General features: G+C 40.9%; 2 protein-coding genes across 2 annotated transcripts in view; one reads left to right on the top strand and one right to left on the bottom strand.

Moving 5' to 3' along the window:
- gcna (germ cell nuclear acidic peptidase) overlaps positions 1 to 22431 on the top strand; it is a 109757-nt gene that overhangs the window by 28307 nt on the left and 59019 nt on the right. Inside the window, exon 4 of the mRNA XM_054792062.1 lies at positions 14451 to 14538. The gene's annotated coding sequence lies outside the window, so the exon portion shown is untranslated. The remainder of the gene's footprint in view (positions 1 to 14450; positions 14539 to 22431) is intronic.
- On the bottom strand, positions 14488 to 21591 carry rhogd (ras homolog gene family, member Gd). The gene is made up of 2 exons (XM_054792065.1): positions 21537 to 21591; positions 14488 to 20927 (listed from the first exon to the last, which is right to left on the bottom strand). The coding sequence occupies exon 2, from the start codon at positions 20896 to 20898 to the stop codon at positions 20323 to 20325; it is 576 nt and encodes a 191-aa protein (XP_054648040.1). The 5' UTR covers positions 20899 to 20927; positions 21537 to 21591; the 3' UTR covers positions 14488 to 20322.

Here is a 22431-nt window from a genome sequence, read left to right as displayed (position 1 = left end):
CATTAGTGTGCACTGCTTGTCCTATAAGTAAACATTGTCACGTCAGTCACTCAACGAATGTGGTGCTCTTAATTTGAAGATTCGGCCGATCTCACTCATGGATGATCGGTATTGGAATCGGCAGCATAAAACCCTGATCGGAGCATCCCTAGTCACAACCCAAAAGTGTGTGGCCTTCTCAAGCACAGGAACTTGGTAACTGCTACGCACTGGTTCTACAGTATGACACGTTACTCCATGTTACCGGGCGGCACGTTGGCCAAGTGGTTAGCATGTGTCAGGAGATCTGGAAGGTCTGGGTTCGTATCTCTGTTTGGGCATTTCTGGGTGGAGTTTGCATGTTCTCCCATGCATGCGTACTCTGGCTTCCTCTTACATTCCAAAAATATGCACATTAGGTTAAACTCTAAAATGTCCATAGCTCCGAGATTGTCTGCTGACCAGTCCAGAGTGCAACCCGCCTTTCGCCCAAAGTCAGCTGGGATAGGCTCCACCCCCGTGACCCTACTGAGGACAAGCGGTATAGAAAATAAGGACTCTAAATCAACACGCGTAAAAGTGAAACAAATGAGTACAGACCTGGAAACGCCTGAAGAATTTCAGCCTTCGACAATAGCCAATCTACTGTAGGTTAGAGAAAATCTTGAATTCTCCTCCTTTACTATCTTTCTCAGGCAGATTACCTCCAACCCTGGTCTCCAATGAGTTTAGGCTAGTTAGGATGCTCCCCTTCCAGGAGACACCATAGATGCTTGCCCTTGAGGTTAGTCTCATCTAACCCTCCCATTATAGATCATTCAACTTCCTGTGAGCTCTTTTGCTCGCACATGTGACCCAAAACCACCCCCACACATTTACACATACAAGGGCTGAATCCTGATCCTTCCCCACCTTTTTCTCCGCCTCCTCCTCCTCCCAGTCTTATCAATAATTCAAGCCTCGCTGATGGCAGCCCCAAGCAGGGTGAGGAGCTGGAGGCTTTGAACAAAAGGTCAGACCACCATGGGGCTTCTGGGATGGCATTAATTAGACTACCAGGTGCTCACCCCCAAGACAAACACTCATTTCCTGTAGATGCACCCATTACCCTTCCATTCACAGCAGGGTCTGAACATTTATCCACAACTCTAAACATATTTGCCCTTAACTGCTCACCTGAGAGGATTTCACACGTCAGCCCCTTAATACCCGTTTAAGTGTCCAACACACACACACACACACACACACACGCACACACACACACACACACACACACACACACACACACACTCATTCGATCTGTTATCCAGACCAAGCCTCTCGCTGTGGCTATATCAGACCCCAACTACTAGGACTACCCCACTATTTTTTCTGTTCCACCAAGTCCAGTCAGTTTACCACAACAGGTTTGACCTCTAGTGTGCTGCTCCCCACATATTTTCTGTACCAACACCACACAAGAGTGATGGCTCACTTCCCATAGCGCTGTCCCGCCTCCATCGTGATCCGAACCCATCCATCTCACAGACAAAAGGCAGCAGGAGGACACTAAATCAGTTACATTGAAGGAGAGCTTGGGTGTTGGCTACACACTTGTTAAGTTGCTGTCTTTCAATATATGGTGACATAGCAGTGCTTTTGTTTGTTTGCCTCTACCATGTTTGACATACGATGTGGTATGCTTTGGATCGTGAGTATGTTGGATGTTCTTCAGTAGCTGAATTAGCGGTATGATCTCAAGTCATGAGACCATCCTTTTCACTGACTGAAGACAAAAATTAAGGCACTGAGGCCTACAAACAAGCAGCAAATGAAGGTGGTAGCAGTGAAGGCACGGTGGAAACTCAGAATTTGACTGCATTTAGTCATTGACAGTGTTTGCATGCACATTGTATTCCGGTGAAGGTTCATATTCTCTTTAAGACAACACAAGTTTGCATACACAAGTAATAAAAATATTCCTGTTACTGTGTTAATATTGTTTTTTCCAACAAAATATGTCTCATTTTCATACACTCTCTCAGTTATCGTATGACCAAACAGTGCGCCTAACAAACTAGCCCGTTATCTTCATATGCAGTTAAACTGTTAGAGTGTAATACCTAACGTGACGAGTAAATGTACTCATAACCTCATTGAGGAATGGAAACAGTGACTGTGTGGCTCTCTTCCTCCTATCCCTTCCTCCGCTCATCTCCGTGTTCACCAACAAGTCTTCAATAAAGGTAAAAGTGATTTTAAATGTTCATTTATCCATATAATTCATCATTTATACGTATTTTGTAGGGGTGTCACGAGACACCCAACTCACGAGACGATACGAAGCACGACGTTGGGTCCGCGAGAACGAGATTTTTTTAAAAGCAAATAAACCACTGTTGTATATAATAATAATATGATAATGCAATATTTGCTTTAGTATGTCATCTTTCACTCTGTAAAGTTGTGGAATTGCTGTTTGTGACATGTATTTTCTCACAAGCAATTCGTACTGTCTGTTAAACATTTGCTGCATTTCTTGAAATGCTGGCTTTTCAACTGTGTGGAAGAGCAATCTTTTTGCGATGACGTTCTGTGAACGCACACCATTATGCACTGTTCCGTTTGTATTTACTTTGCCAACCAAAGGTCTCGGTGAGCCGTGACTGTCAAGACGAAGGCTCTTCATCTCGATGTGTAGTTGTGTGGATGGGTTTGAGGTGGGCAAGTTCATTTTGTTTCCTTTTTGTGCTGCTACAACTTTGGAATAAATTTGGCATACTGGCTCGGGCTCGTTCGTGTTGATGGGCACAAAAACACGCTAAGCGGGACGGACGCTAACTGAGGTCCCACTGTAATTTATATAGTTTCTATAGTTTGTGTGCAATTGCTATTTTGACTATTTTTGTATACTTTTTGTATCTAATTTTTAGTTGTCTAAAACACTTTGCTCTTTTCTCCAGAATTTCTTTTAGAATCAATAACCTCCCTAACCTTTGTTGCATGACTCTCTGTGGTGCTGCTTTAACAAGTTAATTCCCCCAGAGTTGGATCAATAAAGTCTTATGTTGTCTTATAAAGAATGTGAACTTAGACTTCTGCCAAACTCCTACAATCCTTTAGTCTGCTCTCAAAACATTTTCTGCATACTAATTGAGTCAGTTCCAGACCAAAAATGTGGGTTTTATAACCACAAATAAATAAAACCTCCCCCATGAAGTCGACCCTCTCCCTCCCACTAGTCCATGTCAAACCACCGTGACCAAATAGACAAACGCATACATTTCCACCACACGCTACAAAGACACATTTTCGCTGCCTGACAGCCTGGTCAGAGCCCACAATTTGCCTTGAGGGATTCCTTGAGCTTGTCTTTCCCCCTGTGATAAAGGATGGAGGGCTTGTCTTGCCTCACCATATAGAGAGTTTGATTTAAAGAGGAAACAGAGACTCTGCTGCCTCCCCTGCTACCTGTGCTATTGATTGAAGACTAGCAGGGGGAATGAATCACTGCATCTCTATTGGTTTGTCATCAGAAGCTAGACAGGACGCTTAAGATTGAAATAGTGTTTCTCCTATAGCACCTGAGGCCTATTGCATACTAAAAACCTCTCAACTTTGCAAGGGTAATGATGCGATGAACCTGCGCGCTCCTTATTTGTGTTCTGCACCCAAGAGGGTTCTCTCATCAAGACCCAGCTAAAATCAGTCATTTATCTCTGACCTCAAGTAGACAAAGTCACACTAAATATTGGTTGTCATGAATCATCCAGACGCAAACCTAAACGAGAGCTGCAGTAATTGGATATTAAATGTGCTCTGGTCGATTTGATGATTCCAGGGGTGTCAAACTCGTGCCATGGAGGAGCGACACACTGCAGGTTTTCTTTCCAGCCCATCACGAAAGCAGGTGATTTAAATGACCAACACCTCCTTCAATTTGAGGGAAGGAGCTCATCAATTAAGTCACCTGCTGAAGAAACTGGTTGGAGAGAAAACCTGCAGTGTCTCGGCCCTCCATTGACGCACGTAATTTAGGCTGAATCCCAATTCTACCCCTTCCCCATTACCCCTAGGAAGTCTATATAACATTGAAATAATGTAGAAATGTAGGCACATGGTAGGAAACATTCATTATGAACAACATAATTCTCATCTGCCTGTGTCACAGCCAGCAAGCGGTGAAGGGCGATGATGTAATGAGAATCAAGCAGTGTCTCATTTCTTAGTGGCTTCATCCCCTTGGCCCGAGATTTTAAGGGGTAGGAGAAGGGGTGAGGCGAAAGAGAAGGGGTAGAAGTGGGATTCAGCCTTAATAAGGTGCCCCCGTTTGATTTGTGTGCCTAAATTTCAAGCGGGTGGACACTGTGTGGGCTGGTGAATAATAAATCTATTTTAGTATCAGAGTGGAATCATGTGGAGCATATAATTGTAGTCTGTACCAGTGGCGGAGAGACACATGATACGCTGCAGGCTGATTGAAATACACACTTATGTACAAATAAAAATACAGAATGTATATTTATACATATACAGCATAAAGTGATGCTCCTAGATAAAATCTATTTTTTGATACAGTCTGCCCGTTAGCGTGTTTACCTTAAAAAAAAAAAATTGCGGCAAAATGTTGCCTCTGTTTGTGTCCATTGTCCAGTTAGCGTACAATACGGCACACGTGTTGTTGTGTTATTAATACACTGTGTGAGTGCAACTATGTTTTCATGTATTTTTTCATCTTTAGCTTGCTAACAAAATAGCAACTCAGCTACCTCGGCTATCTATGGTGTCAACATCGGCAGACTTTCAAAAATGTTAACGCAAAACATTTATTTTTAGATGCAGAAAAAAATTGGAATTGCATATAAATGATGAATGAACACCACCTTCCTGTTTGTCATGAGCTATTTCTTGAATTCAATAGTGTTTCTCACCTTCTTTATCAACATGCTGGCACTTGCTTTGTTCGGCTCCATTTTGGGTTTCTGAGATGAGAAAGACTACTGAATTTGAGAAACAACTCATGGAAGGTGATGTTGAAGAGGAGGTGTTAATCTCGCTAGCACATTGTGTCTTTGGGAACAAGTCACGTCAAGAATCTTCAATCTTCAAATCTTCAAGGTAAAAGTAACCTTAAATGTTCATTTACCCCTTTTATTCATCATTTCTATCCATTTCAAATTGTTTGTGCAGGTTAACGCTAATTGTAAAACTATAAAAACATCTTTTGTGTTAACATTTTTGGCTTTCTGGAACGGATTAATTACACTAAACCAAGGTTCCACTCTATGTGCAAAGCATGACTGGTGAGTCCCATTCACCAATACGTTTCATGAAGATTTCTTAAATTGTGCATAACTGTTTGCACCTCAACCTGCACGTGGCAGCTATATCAAATTAGCATAGGTTAAATATCAAATTAGCATAGGTTAAATATCAAATTAGCATAGGTTGCACAAAACTTAATGAAGTTGTTGACAGTGAATAAAACATCGAGGGAAATAAAAACTCTTGAGTCAAAGCACATAAAAACCTCAGTAATTGTGAATTGGAGGTGCTGCTGCAGGAAGTGGATGTTAAAAGTTGTGAATTATTTAGTAGCGTCAATAGTGGAGCACACATAAAAATGAAGCATGGGACAAAGGGTTCCTTTTAGGCCAAGAAGAAACAGTAGATGAGGCTGCAAACAAATCTATATTGTCTCGTCTTCAACAGTGCTGCCACGATTATTCAACTTAGTCAATGTAATAAACCACGACAATTAGTCAACGGCAATTTTTGTCGTCGACGCGACGTTTTACTGTTTTTTTTTTATTTCCACACCTCCGCTCCGCAAGGCTCTGCTGCAACCCGTCATCAATGTAATGTAGTGACAGCGTGAAGCTAGCGTGGCTAACGTACTGTATGTCCTTTCACTGTGCAAAGTCGCTCCCCTAAGTTACTTATCCTCGCCTCCGTGGCGCCAAATAAACTACATTGTTTTAGTATTATTATCACTAGAGTATGAGGAATAGCTACAGTAAACACGATACACACAGCAGGAGGACACAATGCTAACCGCTAAACTAGCTTGAATTGCAAAAACAAAAGAAGAATAAGTGCTTAGTGCACTTGAACAGATGTGTAGCTGGGGCCGCGTTATAACGAAGAGTAACCAGCTATGAACAGGAAATTAGCAAGTAGCTGAATAAGAGTCTCGCGGGATAATAATTAGGACTGTCAAAAATAGTGCGTTTACGGCAGTAACTAATTTATTTCATTAATTACGTTAACGCATGTGCATCATGTCAAGCCACACCTGTGTTATTTCTTTTGAGACTTTTTTTATTTTCTCCATTCACCAGTAACCACTCAAAGCCATTGAAGATATAATGTGACTATCAGGTCAAAGAATCTATTTATTCCACTAATGGGAGTTGCATCATAGGGACTGATGTGATTTGTACTGCTGCATCCGGAAAGCCTGTTTCTCGTTACGTTTCTTGTCAGCGCTCCACCAGTAGTAATTTTCAAATGATCTCCAACCTTGTTTTTTTTTTTATATCACAGCAAGAATTCCTTTTTTTAAAAGCATATCTTACTCAATGTGTTTGAGATTGCTGTTAGTTCAACCAGTCTTCAAACTTCCGAGCATTATCAAGTCAAAGCAAGAGCCTTAATCAATTTTAATTACCATGTTAACCCAAATATAAGACAGTATTCTTGCCCTAGAAACATGTCTGAAAAAGACAGGTTGTTTTATAACCAGGTGTAGAGGTTTATACATGCAAATTAACAGGTAGGGTTCCTACGCAAGTTTGGAAAGTAAGGAAAAGTATGGAATTAGATTTGATACATTTCCAAGTCTGGAAAATGTTTCCAAGATTGTTACCACTGTTCTGTTTAAGAGAAAATTATGTCTAACTAAAAAAATTAATAAATAAATGGATTGATCTATTTTTCTAAGGCGTTTGCTAGGGCAGCTAAGATGTTTGTGAGAGAACACAGTGAGTGACCCATCCTGGAAAATCATTAGGGAAGATTGACAAGTTGAGTTATTCTCTTCCATCCATTTGTATGAGCTACATTACCTAGCTGTAGCTCTTGGCAATTACATGGTGATAAAACGCACATATATTCAGAATCATGAAAACGACCGATTCATTCTATGATTTCCGTGATACTTGGGCTGCAACTAACGATTATTTTCTTAGTCGATTCATCTGCAGCTTGTTTCGATTAATCAAGTAATCGGTTAGGCCCAAGACAGACTAAATCAACGTGAACCAAACACAAACACTGACTGGTTTGGTCGCAACATATCGGAAAAGAGGCAAAAATGTCCGCCACGGTTTTGCAAAGTCAAAGCTGATGTGTGTGAATGTCTTGTTTTGCCTTCATAGATAATAGGCCTGCTTTCATGGGTGACTAAGGAAATTTTAAAATATTCATATTTCAGAGGCTCAAATCGGAGGACATTTACATTTGGAAATTTGACTGTGACAGAAAGCCGCTGGAAAAAAAAGTGTCTCAAAGTTTGAGCAAGTGAGGAGGAGCTACTGTTAAAATCAATGATGCTTCAAACAGCTGCCAAGCAGCTCAGAGATATCATATCCTTTTTATTGCAGTCTAACAATTGTTATTTCACTAATATTGAAAATATATTTCTTTAAAGATGAACTTTGTAATTTTCCTCCCATCCATCCTTTTTCTATGCCGCTTATGCTCATTAGGGTTGGGGGGTATGCTGGAGCCTATCCCAGCTGACTTTTGGCGAGAGGCGCGGTATCCTGGACTGGTCGCCTGCCAATCGCAGGGCACATTCGTATGGACAACAATCATTCACGCTCACATTCACACCAACAGACAATTTAGAGTCGCCAATTAACCTGACATGCATGTTATTTGGAGTGTGGGAGGAAACGCAGAGAACCCGGAGAACATGCAAACTCCACACAGAAATGCCCAAGCAGAGATTCAAACCCAGCTCTTCCCCATCTCCTGAGTGTGTGGCCAACATGCTCACCACTCGGCCACCGTGCGGCCAGTGATTTTTGTCGTACTTATTATATTTTTTTTTTTAAAAGACTTTTGGATTTTTGCAGTTTTTGGTAATTCAAGAGATTTATTTAATTGAATTTACTTAATTTAGTAGTCAGTGATACTAATACTAAACTAACACTAAATTAAAATACTTATCATTCCAGATTTCAAATAAAGATACTGCTACTAACATACAAGCAGCTAAGATCATAATAGACAATATTAAATATGAAAAGACAGCAGCTATTTACACACACACCTGAAGTGTCCAAAGTCATTTTCTGTGGTGGTCTGTGTGATTGAGGACATGGATGGTTCCTCATCCTAACTGCAGAAGGTGCTCCAAAACACGGCACAAGCTCCCCTTCTTTGAAATGCAGTATATTATTCACACGATTAAATGACCAGCTGTTAGCCGAAAGCCACCACGTAGAGTTAGCTTATTTGATCACATGCATTTCATTATATGGTGTACATAAATTGATGATATAGCGCCATACCTTTATCTTTGACCCGTTTCTCCTCTTCTTCATTTCTCTCCTTTCTAAATTGTGCACCCGATGGCTTTGAGTTTCTCTTTTCCATGTTTTGTTGACACAAATGACAATTAATCGTCATCCGCCAGCGTCAAAGAAACCAACTCATAAATCCTTTGTTTTTATTTAGCATTTTTGGAGTGAAATAACATGTTTGAGACTCTTGGTCTGCAATATAATTAATATAAAATTAAAGTATGATTTATTTTTGAGCAATTACTGTTGTAATTTCCTGTTTGTAAACCTTGTCATTAACCTGAGGGCTGAGGCATAGCGGTGAACTCACCAGTGTCTGCCCACTCACTGCTCGCTTTGGTTTGAGCCACGTCACGTGGTGGACATTTGCTCATGTCTGAGCAGCATGGGGGGCACGTTCATCCCGCCTGTAGAGGCCGCCCATCAGCCACACATATCCCGACCTGATGAGCAAAATGAGCTCTGAACACTAGTAAATAGGATTTTATTTCTTTCCCTTCATCCTTTGCGCCCCCTAGAGGATGGCGCCCTGGGCAATTGCTCTGGGCAAAGGCTCTCACAAAGTGGTGAGAGACTGTACTTGCAAGAGCTCATATAAATTAAAGGATAAGATGACCCAAGATGCTTTCGCTAAGGTGAAAAGGTGAGATTGTTAGATGTTTTCTTTCAGCAACCTTCATCTGAAGGTTGCTTCTGATCCCTTTGCTGCTGCTCTCATAAGTCCAAGTCGTAGTTCAGGTATGCCAGGTAATTCAGGAAGATGGGGTTTTCGTCTTTGTTCAGCTGCAAAATGAAAACAGTGTGGGAAGAAAGTAATAGCTCTGGAGGGCCTTGTAGGAGAAATATGCAGTTGACCTTCCTTCTGTTTGCGGTGATGCATATCTCAAAAGAGCATGTACGTGTCTGAGCAAGTGTTTAATGCATGATTTCATGTACTGCTTATGGCACTGTTCTGTGGAGGTGTACATGTGCCTTTTAGTGAGGCCATGCAGCCTTTACAGTATTTATTACATGTCTTTGGGGGTGTTAGCATTTGCCTCTCTACAGTATATCAGTGCCACAGTTGTATTATACAGTGGAATCTCTTAGGTAGAACACAACATCTTTGTTGAATTTTGAAACAAATTTTCCCAAAGGAAATAATGGAAATATAATTATTGATGATAAAATTATCATAAATGGTGGTCTGGGGCGTCATGAGTGCCGCTGACCCTGGGAATCTACGGTAGACTCGGTGCATTCGACTTGAGAGGTTTGACTGTATTTCATGTGTTCTTTACTGTGTGTTTTTGTGTTAATAGTATGTTGTCTTGACCTTCATTATGGAGCTACGGGGTGAAGGCAGGTAGGAGTCAGGCACACTCTGCTGGGTGCTGCATCAGTGCTGGGCACGGGGTTATAAGCGATTAGTGTGCTGCCCCAAGGGAAAGCAGCTCCAATTACTGCACACAGCTTGCTTCCAAGCCAGGGAGGGAGCAAAGCTGCACATATCACATCTGGAGGAGACATCTCCTTTGTGGAGCTCAGTGGCGAGCAGGAAGAGCTTCATAAGACTGTTGCCACAGGCGCATCATGCATATTTCCTGCAAACACAAATGTCACCATGTCCCATCTCCCTTTTTGTGTGTGTGTTTTTTACCCTCTCATCTGCCTACTACCTCTTGTCTTCAGCTGCTCTCTTCAGGATGTCAGCCAGTAAATTAGCGGAGCAATTGAGCAAGCTAATTTGCAGTTTCCATGGTCACAGAGGAAGCTGTCAGTCTTAGTCTGTCAGATGTTGTGAAAGCAAACCATTTTTTATAGCTCTCAGAAGTGCACAAGTAGCGTGCTCCCACTTGCTGGCCTGATGAGGTTTAAAGTAGTTATATACAGTATACTCAGTCAATATTTCTACAGCATGTCTCCTGTTCTTGCTGTATGTATGCTGTACGCTATTGTGTCTTTCTCACATTGGTGAGTAACTAATAAAAGCTCATTCCTTCCTTTAATTGCATTTATGTTGACCATACAGTATACATAAATTGTTGTGTAAGTGCTCTTGCAGATGTATTTTCATCCAAGCACCACCATTTGTATGATATAGTGGTTCAATTATTTTCAGTAAAGTGCTCAATGACGCAAGCAAAGTCCATGCTGCTTTTATGAGTTAGTCCGATTTACATTGTTTGTATTGTATTGGAGAGGAAAGTAATTCTGCAGGAAATCACTGTTTTAAAGACATTTTCTTATGCTTATCCAAAACCGAGACTTTCCTGTCTTCAGCCACCTCACCGAGTGTCCGTTGGGAGACCCTTAGGTATTCCAGACCCAGTGTGGGACACAGTCCACCCAGCCTGTCCTCGAGGCCTCCTCCTGGAGGAAAGTGTCAAAGGAGGCATCAATATAATTTAAGGAAAGTAGAATGTGTGTCTCATGGATCCAAGAAGCTATGTTGTGCTGGGCTATATGGACCCTGGTAGGGTATCAAATTGCAAATTGGTCCTAGGTAATGGGTCAGACCAAGACTGAATCCAAAAACTGATAATTAAATTAGTACAGTGTACAAAAACTGAATTAAATTAGTACAGTGGAACCTTGATTGGAGTCACTGAATCAACTTTTCCCATAAGAAATCATGGAAATCCAATTAATCCATTCCAGAAAGCCAAAAAAGTTCAAACAAATCACGTTTTTATAGTTTTACAATTATAGCTTTACATGCAGAAAACAATTTGAAATTTATATAAATACAAACAAATGATGGATGAAAGGGATAAATGAACATTTAAGTTCACTTTTACCTTCAGGGAAGACATGGTTCTTGTTCCCAGAGACACAATGTGGCAACGAGACACCACCTTCCTGTTTTGCCATGAGTTATTCCTTGAATTCAATAGTGTTGCTCACCTCAGTAACCCAAAATGGAGCCAAAGAAAGTTGCAAATGCCAGCATTTTGATATAGAAGGTGAGAAACACTATTGAATTCAAGAAATAACTCATAACAAAATAGGAAGATAGTATCCAAGTGGTGTCTCGCGGTCACATTGTGTCTTTAGGAACAGTTGTGTTTTCATTCAAGATAAAAGTAACCTTAAATGTTCATTTACCCATTTCATTCATCATTTATTTGTATTTATATGTATTTCGAATTGTTTTATGCATGTTAAACTATAATTGTAGAACTTTAAAAACGTGTTTTGGGTTACCATTTTTGAGAGTCAACCGTTGATCACATCATAGACGGGCGATGTAGCTGACTTCCGGTTCCGGTTGCAATTTTGTTAGCAAGCTATGCTAACAAGGACGTTTGTGATAAAAAATACATTAAGAACACAGTTGTACTCACGCAGTGTATATTAATAACAAAATAAGACGCACGCCTTAATGTGCGCAAACCGGAAAATGTACGCATGAAAATTTCAGCGTGAATTTTCAACCTTAACCGAAAAACACGCTAACTGGGGCGGACGCTGACCGAGGGGCCACTGTTGATCTATTTTTCCCATGTTGTTGTTTTGTGGTTTATGTGCTGTGGGCCAAGTGCAACATTCTCTTTGCTGATGACGTTTTCAGCTGCAGACTGACCTCGCAGTAATCCATAAATATCTCAGACAGAAGCAAACACACAGTACACACACACAGAGAACATAATCCCCCTCTCTCACAGGGGGACTAAGACAACTGGATTGGAAGGACTTTACCCTTCCCACATTATCGCACCTGCATGTCCTATAACAGTGTCATCCTTTATAACAACAAAGCCCTGACGAACTAAACAGAACCGATGAGATTTACTTGTGCATTTCCAAGATCCAGAGCTCAAGCAGGGGGAATACAGAAAAGAAAAGTCCATTCAGAATAAATTGAACTCCTATCTCCTCTGGAAACGAGCCAAGCTTCGACCTTCATGTGAGCATAACCGTAACATCTGCTGCTGAAAGACAAAAGGGCTGAGATGAAAAGCAGGAATGCAGTAAGCAGGGCAGCATAGGATGAGGTGCTTTGACACACTTTGTCTCGGTGCACCAACACTCGTTTAAACATCCACAGTGTTTTCCTTTAGAACGCATAACCCTTCAGTGGATTGATTTTTTTTGTTGAAAGGTTGTCATCTTCGCTAACTGGGAGAACATGTTGCTGATGATTGACTTTAAGACGGCTCAGATGGTCCATAATTGCTTCAGGTTCTCATTAGTGGTCATGGTAAATCCTAAATGTATGCTCATCAGCCACAACAATCAGTAAACTCACAGTCTAATCAGATCCAATTCAAGAGCTATACAGTACAACCCTGCTTTTTCCCTTCCAACCATACCAGCGAATAACGAAAATCTGCGAGTAATTGATACACCCATAAAAATGTCTATTTTTAGCCTGTGGTCATGAACTTCGGATAGTGACCGAAAGGACAAGATTGCAGGTATAAGCAGCCGAAATGAGTTTCCTCCGTAGGGTGGCTGGGCACTGCCTTAGAGTTAGGTTAAGAAGCTCTGTCATCCGGGAAGAAATTAGTAAGTAACTTTGTCATTTAGAAGTAAAATCATTGCTCCTCTACATTGAGAGGAGCCAGATGTGGTGGCTCAGGCATCCGGTCAGGGTGCCTCACGCATGCATCCCTGGGAAGGTGTTCTGGACATGTCCGACTGGCAGGAGGCCTCTGGGAATTCCCAGGTCACATCGGAGAGACCATGTCTCTCAGCAGGCCAGGGAACGTCTCGGGATCCCCCTGGAAGAGGTAGACAAAGTAGCCAGAGAGGAAAGTCTGGGCTTCTCTGTTTAGGTGGCTACCCCTGTCACCGGACTCTGGATAAGGGGAAGGCAGTGGATGGATAGATGGATTAACACACAGATTGCTCCTTCCCCTCCAAACTCTCCTGCTAGCTTGACATTAGCTTTAGCTCCAGAACCCTCTCTCTTCAATTGCCATTGTTCACTAGCAACGGAAGCTAACAAGCTAAATGCAAAATCCAGGTTTGAGCCATGAAAGTGCCTCACACACTTATGAAATGCATTTTAAATGCTAAAATGCATACTGGAGGTACTCACCACTAATGAATACAACAAATTGAATCGGGGTCACGGACTAGTGCTTACATCTATTGTGGGGCCGCCTCCACCTCAGAATTGGCTAGCGGTAGTATGAGGCTCCCCTGCTTTGCAGGCCACTGGGTCGTTTCAGCTAACTATCGGAGAAGGCGTTTTTCCAAGCTGCGTCTACATAATCGACACTGCTTTACCTGCTGTAATTCCAGTAATGACTTATGGTCATATATTAACTTGGGTTCACCACGCTGCACGTTTTTAGGCTGGATTGTTACGTATGTTTCACTTTTGCGTCTCACAGCAACAACGGTGCATTCAAGGACTACCGAACAAAGCACGAAATCGCCACGCTTAACAAAAAAATTTGTGAAACATCAAGACAAACATGGGAGAAAAAAAATTTGTGGGCTTTTTTAACAGCGGTACATGTGTGCTGTACATTTTACCTATATTATCACATATTTATAAATTATTACCGACTTAGGGTGCATGAGATGTGTTTTCTGCAGAAAAAAAACAATATCAAAAATGATTTTGGATTGGGAGTTGTTGTATACTTGTATAATAGGCTGCCTTTGAAAAGATAATAATGCACAGTTGTGATGAATGCAGTCAATATGTATTCAGTTACCTGTGCCAAGGTTACTGTGGCAAGTTTTCTTGAAAAATATGCCTCAAAAGTCAAACAAAGCTTCAAACCATCATCATGTGTGGTGACGTCAACCAACCTCAAGAGACCTGAGCTCAGTGAGAATCAAAAGCACCTCCACGAGTGTATTTTGATTGTTTTTCAGTCGGTTTTTTTTGTATGTTTTTGTGATACTGCCGCTGACGGGTACCAGTGATGCTTACTATTGAACCGTGAATGTAACTTATTGTGACTTCGTACAATATAAGCAATACAATAAACTAATCATTACAATGTTTATTAATTCCAGCAATACCTACAGAAGACCACAAAGTGAGGGTGTCAGCGTGCCAACACCTTCTTTTTCCGTCTCCATGACTGTCAGGCTTCTTCGAAGGGTGAGTACTTTTACTTTATTGTCCTTTTGCGGTACAAAATCTGTCTGTGTCTGTGTTGCTCAGTGAGGTTCTGCAAAAGGTCACGGTTGACCTGCTGGAGACATTAGGCAATGACAGTGTTGGAACAACCTCTTGTGGCTTTGGAGGGATTGCACTTCAATCCCAAGCCGACATCCACAAGACATCTAATCAGCTGCTCCAACTCTCGAGATTGTTTTTTTTCCACACAGGTGTTGTTACTTTTGTGATTTGTAAAGATATGGCTTCACCACGTCTGAGCAGCACACCGCACACAAATCAGCGGTTTGATTACAAAAAGCAACACATTTATTTTCAAAGACAAACAATCCAAAGGTTAGCAGAACGGGGGCAGAAACGCTTGCCTTGCAGAGGCTCTGGTAGTCTTAAAGTGGTACACACCAACTATTACATGAAATAATCCAAAAATACATCATTATATATCCTAATTCATTTAATTCATACTTGAACAAGATATGAAAGCAATATAAAATAAATTATTTACAAAAAGAAATTTGGATTATGTAATGCTTGACTATAAATGATGTAGATACTCTCACTAGCCACAACATTAGGTACAGCAGTCGAATGCACTCCAATACAAAGGCTTCATGCCCATTTAATGTATGTATGTAAATAATCCGTTCCAAAAACCTTTATGTTATACGAAGCGTAAAATACATGTAAATAGCCTAATCCGTTCCAAGATCTTCCCAAACTCACCCCTTTGGCACTTCAAAATATTCATATATATTATATGGAATTTCTTCTGTAATACAAAGCAAAAACTTTACATAAATTCTTTATGTTCAGTGGAATTTATATAAAAGGAGGTTTATGTTATGCGAGGTACTACTGTATGTACAAATATTTGAAAGGCGTGACATATTCAGTACTGTATATACATAAGTTGTATTTCGCAGTGATGTTGCATCATGCACTGCATCAATGCTGAGAGTACTGTATTTTGTGTCTCCTGTGTAGTTAAGTGAGATATATTGACAAAATATTAGAAACCACAACCACAATAAACATATAACATTGAGCATTATTATCTTTGTAAAGGCGGATGTTTTGATACAGCTCGGAATGCAGTGTGCAAGTGTTCCTAATCTGATGTCATGAATTCTGCAACCTCTGCCAGGACAGTTTTTCCTCTTTCTGCATATTTCCACCCCCCGAAGATGATTCCACCCAGCCATCCTCTCAGATGAAGCACAGCCAATTGCCCTCACTCCCCTCTGTGTTCCTTTGAAATCTCATTTTCCCTCTTCTTTCTACTGAAACACTTTGATTTGAATATGTTGCAGCTTTCCCAGTCCAAATGCAGCACATCCTGCCTGTGAGCTCACAGCTTGTGATTTTTCATGCGCATAGACAAGGAAAAAAGGCGGAATATCCTTGCTTCTTTTATGGCTTTACCCAGGACATCATCCTCATCATCACCATCAAGAGTGAGAGGAGTGAGGGATATTACGGCAGTGTTGAAATCAAGGTCTCCTTTCGCTCCGCACTGATGACTCACTGAAAGGATGTCTGCTGGACGGCTTTAGTTGTACTGTTTTATCGCAAAGGTAGCAGTGGAGAAAGAAGAATGCATTGAGACGCAAGGTCGCATGCAAATGTGTCATCTGTCGACCACAAGTGTCAAAAATAAGCACTATATAATTACACACAATACACACACAAAACAAGACATTCACACACATCAGCTTTGACTTTGGAAAACAGTGATGGACATTTTTGCGTCTTTTCTGATATGTTGCAGACCAAACCAATAACTGTTTATATTTAGTTCATATTGATTTGGTCCATTTTGGGCCTAACCAATTACTCAGTTGATGAAAACAATAAGATTCAGATTAAAATAATCATGAGTTGCAGCCTTAATATTTATTATAATACCTGTTTTCTATATAAATGCTAAAACAAGGGTGTCCAAAGTGTAGCGCGGAGGCCATTTGCGGCCTACGGCTGTTTTAACATATGTCAAAATATTACGAGAAAAACGCAATCTAATGAGAAAAAGTCATGATTCTACGAGAATAATGTATTATTATAAGAAAAAAATTGCATTTTAGTAGCATAAAGATTCAATATTAAATAGTCACAAGAAATGACGTCTAAAAAAACAAAAAAACGCCTGTAATGTTACAAGAATAAAGTCAAAATATTCAACAGAAAAAAGTTGTATTCTAAGGAGAACAATAAACTTGTAGTATTATGAGGAAAAATAATGTAATTTTAGTAGGATAGAGTTTCATTTTTTTATGTTTTTAAAGTCGTCAGAAGAAGAAAAAGTTTAAAGTTTTCATTTTTGGAAAATTAGATTGGTTAAAATTTGGGGATGAAGTCAAATATTATGGGAAAAAAGTGATAATTTTGATAACAAAAAAGAACATTTATGAAGGCCAATTAAGAAGAAAGTTGAATATTTGGAAATTTTAAAAAATCACCAAATTGATAAATAAAAAAAGACCGAAATTCACACTAATAATACGCTTTTCCACTTATATCACAAAGATGATTCTTGAAATATGGATAACTTCTTACCATCTACATATGTTAACAAAATATGAAAGTGGCCCTTTCATCCTTTCATTTGTCTTTATGTGGCCCTCCGCGGAAAAAGTATGGGCATCTCTGCTAAAATAATACAGTTGCTCTCAGTATGTTGTATTATGATGCATGTTTTTATAGCCTCTCTATACTGCATGTTGGAGAATTCTGCACTTAGTACATTCAGAGTATTGTCCAACAACAAATATCATGAAAGACATTTAAAAATATGGATATTGCCAAAGGAGTGAACACCAAAGCCATTTAATTGTGGACCACACACACCTTATTTCCCAATAAATAGAAGACAGCCCTAAATGAAAGATAATCTGATACTTGAGGCACGTGATGTGGGATGTTGTTAAACTATTAATAGGCGGATAGTATGCAGTCCACAACTAAAAATGGATCACCTTAAGCCACTTGTCTTGGTTAAGCGTCTTGCAGACAGCAACCCCTGCTCATCCCGTCTCATCACTCTCCTCAGCCGAGCCACTTTTTAAGTTCACGATAACAACTCATCAGACACAACCCAAGCACCATCATGGTTGTAAAGCAGAGGAGGAAATAGACTGGGAATATTGCACCAGTGCGTTTCTAATGAGCTTGAGGTGGAGCCTGACACATCTGTCATCTGAAGCCGCCACCCTAAAGGTCATGGGGATTTTTCAAAGTAAACAGCTTGCTGAGTTTTCAATGCTTGTCACTGATTGAACCAGTGGGTGTCTGCAAAGATGAATGATAGCACCGAAAAACGTTTTGGAAATAGACCATTAACTCCTTATGTACAGAGGAGCAAAAATTCGTTTGAAAATTGCTGCTCATTAGTGGAAAGACGTGCTTCGACTTGAGGTCCGTAGAGGACATCTAGCGGCCACACATGGCAACTGCACACTGTTCCTGCTTTCTTACGACACCAAAAGCTGGTTTCAACCACCGTTTTATTTGGCATAATTTAAAATCATCTCACTGTTAGTTCATTTATACAAATATGCTTTGTTATATATAAAACAATTACAGATCTCTACAAATCAAGTTCCCAGTGTAAAAGCGTAGTACCACGCACGCGGTAGCATACAGCTCTGGGACACAGACAACAGGAGAGCCCACAGGTGTATGTTCCATTTCCATCATTATTTGAGTGAAACCAGGACATGTTAAAAGGGAGAGGAGGAAAACAAGGACCACAGTTTGTGCACATACTTTCACTTTAAGTCAGCCCTTTCAAATGTTATTGCGCATTGGTTATTACAGGCCACATTAAACAAATTTAATACAATTCACTCTGAGTAAAAAAAGTCATTACTGGCAGCATGAAGCTAAAACAACCAACCACTTATTGCTAAAAAAAAATAATAAAAACTGACATGGCACCTTCCACCAATGCGGTTACTGTTATACGCTGCTCTCACTGCAGCATGCGATGCAGGCATATAAACCACAATGTGCTAAGAACCGTAGCTGCGCATTGAGATGTCAGTTTTGCAGCCGTGTTATAAAGAGTGCTGCAATGTGCTTACTGGCAGGAAGAAAGTAAGGCTTCAGTTGCCAAATGTGAAATTCATTGCTTGGTGGGGGGAGCTGTATTTAAGGGCTTTTGTGGCACTAAAATGACAACCTACGGGTTTGACAAAATAGCACTACTGTGGCTTTTGGTTTGGATAAGGCATGTGAGCAGACAAAAGGCTGCCTCTGTCAATCATGACAATTAAATTGCTGCAACGCTATAGAAAAATGCACACGGTGGTAGCAACGACTGTTTGTTGTTTTTTTTTGTCTTATTCATATTCAATAATGTAATTATTTTAATGAAATACAGGAAAAGAACTGCACAGCCTAAAAAGCCATTTAAAACATGTTCTGGTATTACATGATGCACTGGGTCAATTATGCAGTGGTCATGTTCTGCTAGCATTTAATGCAAGGCCATTGACGTCAACAATCTAATAAACACAGGCTATTACAAAAAAAAATTCAACTTTGGCCACATAGATTAAAACTCTTTTTACTGAGGATTAGAAAATACAGTCGCTGTGATTCCAAGACGGGATGGCCACCATCATCGATTAATCGCGGCATTGAAGCAACTGAGGCAAAATGCAGTGCCCTACTTGGCTGCGACCAGCAGAGGCACTTTTGATTCACTAGCTTGTGGTCTAAAGAAAAAATGATGTCAGCTATGGGAAGTTGAGCTCCATCCATGCAGACCTCCACTATGGCAACTCCTGCGGGAAGCACTCATCTCCTTAAAATGACATTGGCATTGAAACAGGAGTTCAGAACAATGCTCCAATGTCATCAAAATTTGCCATAATAAATGGATTACCTCATTGCCAATATCGATCGAGTAAACCTCGTCAAATGTCCATCTCTAATTCCAAGTTTTGAATAGCGTGGAGGCAAGAGCGAGCTGCGCTGCACCCTATTCTGTCATTTAGAGGGATCCAGTACCAGTTTTTTACCAGTTTTAATTTGGCTCAAGAGGCGCCTAGTTGGCTGATTTTAATGAGAGCGGCTTATCTTCAAAAGGCCTGCTGGCTCTTCCGTGCGTTGGCAGTGGGATGGACACCTCGGACACGCCACGCTGAGCACCAAGCTCAACACTAATCTGCGCATACCGGTGATGTGCTGGGAATTGGCCCTTGTCCGAGATCGTCGCGCCGTTTCTGGACTCAAGCTGCTTGAAATTAAAAAGTCGCTCAGCCTGTACGTGTGGACTAGATGGCAAACGTCACTATGCAGGTGCTTGACACTCGCGAGATGCAAGAACCTATGTGAGGAGTATGAGGTAGTCACTATTTCTCCACCTAAACAACAGTAGATCTCTCCAGTCAAACAGGGCAGCTTGGTTTAGATGGAATTATGGCTTGTGACAACCATTATCAGCATTTCTTACAAAGGCAAAGCGGAGAAGCTATAAATCTAGAACAAGTGTAACATGTGAGGAAAGTGTAGATATCAAAATTTTTTAAATGTAAGAAAAATAAGAGAGATCCGTTTTGTTTTTTGCCCTCATTTTGGCAAAGTCACTTTGGTGATGATGGCATCAGGGTGAAGTCCTCCTGAGGATGAATAAGGAGCTGATAAAGAAGTCTAAATTGCTAGAGGTGGCATGGAAGCAGCCAGGAAGTTACTGCTCTCGGCCATCCTTTGCATCTGTGGAACTCAACAGCTCCCCCCTCCGCAATCCAAATCCAGGAATCCTCATTACAAAAGCACACATTTCTTGGTGTTCTTTTTCGTGACGGGGTACAACACTGCTCTCACGGCCTCGGCAAACACCTCCCGCACGCCTTCCTGCAGCAGCGCAGAACACTCCATGTATTTGACAGCCCCGATTTGCTTGGCGAGGGCATTCCCCTGTTGCTGGGTAGTGGGAGCCAACCCTTGCTCCTTCAGCTTCTTCACCGTTTCCGTGTCGCCCCTCAGGTCCCTCTTGGTGCCCACCAGCAGGATGGGTACATTGGGGCAGTGGTGAGACACCTCAGGGTGCCACTTGTGCCTGACATTGGCGTGGGAGGAGGGGCTGCCGATGGAAAAGCAGATGATGAAGACGTTGGTCTGGGGATAGGAGAGAGTACGCAGGCGGTCATACTCCTCCTGGCCGGCTGTGTCCCACAAATTAAGGCTGACAGTGCGGCCATCCACGCTCATCTGGGCGCTATAGTTGTCAAACACTGTTGGAATGTATTCTTCAGGGAAGGCATTGGTGGTGTATGAGATGAGAAGGCATGTTTTCCCCACTGCCCCATCACCAACAACCACGCACTTTATGGTCTGCATCCTGCCAAAGACCACTGGGGCTGCAGCACCTGAAAAACAAACAAGGGCACCTAGATAACCCCTAAGTACACTAATTTATTTTAATTATGCCATCACTTCCCTCCCAATCACCAGCGGTATTAAACATTTAAAAATATACAATGGAGGTGATAGAAGTACCCTATGAATCACCACAATACCTCAAAATACTAATCTAGACAGCGAACAAGCTAACCAACGCTACATTTGCTAATCTTCGTATTAAAAAGGTTTGATGGGTAAGCTGCAAAACAAGTCCAACCATCCGGTAAATACCAACGTCTGATGGTCAAAAACCAGCGCTAGCATCAACGGAAAACGACTGACTCAAAAGCAAGACGTTTAACTTCTGATTATTATCGCTGAGTGGTCTCGTATGGTACTAGGCGTTCCCCACTGGCGGCTAGAATCACGCTAAGGAACTAGCGCGTACGATAGCTAACAAGCTAGCCAGTTAGCAAACAACTTGATAAATTCATTTCACACCACTGTTCCAAACGATGTATTCAGAACCCGACACATCCCTAGCAGCCATTGTAGAATATTCACTATACAAAGACACAGGTTTTAGGCGTAACAGTAAGCTTTAACAATGACGTTTAAAGCATTTTGTCACTTACCGCCACTTAGCTAGCGATCTCTTCTGCCTGGTATAGTCAGTCACAGCCGCATCCGGGGAGCTGCCCAATACGTAGAACGTAACGTCATGATACGAAGGAAGCTGGGAATTGTAGTTTTCAATTATGGATTTGTCTGTTTGCTGACACTAGATGGCATTGTTGTTTAATCTAACTAAATTTAAACTGTAACGTTTTCAATTGGCTTGTATAAAACTACTAGTCTGCCATTTTAGAATAATTACTCAAGAGTGAATTAATTAAAACTCCTGTCACGCAACGACATCGTAGCTCGTTTGAATGTCTGTGATATTTAGGTGTATGCTTTAAACTGTTATTGTTTTTCTATCCATTTGTGCAATTGTGTGTGCCAAAATATCCGGGTACTGTATAGTACAAATATTACAATATTTAGGTTAAATACAGTAATAAAATTAATACATTTTGACTTTTAAATAAACTTTAACTTGTTATCCCTAAAATGACAACTCAAAACACGTACGGTATTTGCTTTTCAGATAGATTAAATGTTTATACTAGGGATGAGTTATAATAATGAACAATACTAAGCAGCATTTGTTTATGTAAGATATCTGTTCTGTAAGATAACTGTACTCCTGCACAAAAAAGGCTGACAATTTGGCAAAAGATGCACCCCTCCTGTGTTGCCTGTGCGATTATTTTTCTGACAAAAACCTTTGGCACCATAAGCCATATTGACCTAAAATTTCTCACACAGTTAATAAGGTCTCCAAAACACCCACTGTAACTTTAGGGTGTTTAGCCAAATCACCATGTAATTTTGCATAATACAGTCATCCCTCGTTCATAGCGGTAACGATGAATTAATTTCCGCGATATAGGATGTTAATTAATTGAACATTTTTGTAGTTAGTGC

The sequence above is a fragment of the Dunckerocampus dactyliophorus genome, chromosome 11, assembly GCF_027744805.1.
Source record: "Dunckerocampus dactyliophorus isolate RoL2022-P2 chromosome 11, RoL_Ddac_1.1, whole genome shotgun sequence".
NCBI lineage: Eukaryota > Metazoa > Chordata > Actinopteri > Syngnathiformes > Syngnathidae > Dunckerocampus > Dunckerocampus dactyliophorus.
This window is presented reverse-complemented; position numbering and strand designations above follow the sequence as displayed.

Excerpts from the sequence above, each read along its gene's own strand:
- rhogd (XM_054792065.1), bottom strand. The coding sequence starts at position 20,898 with ATGCAGACCATAAAGTGCGTGGTTGTTGGTGATGGGGCAGTGGGGAAA.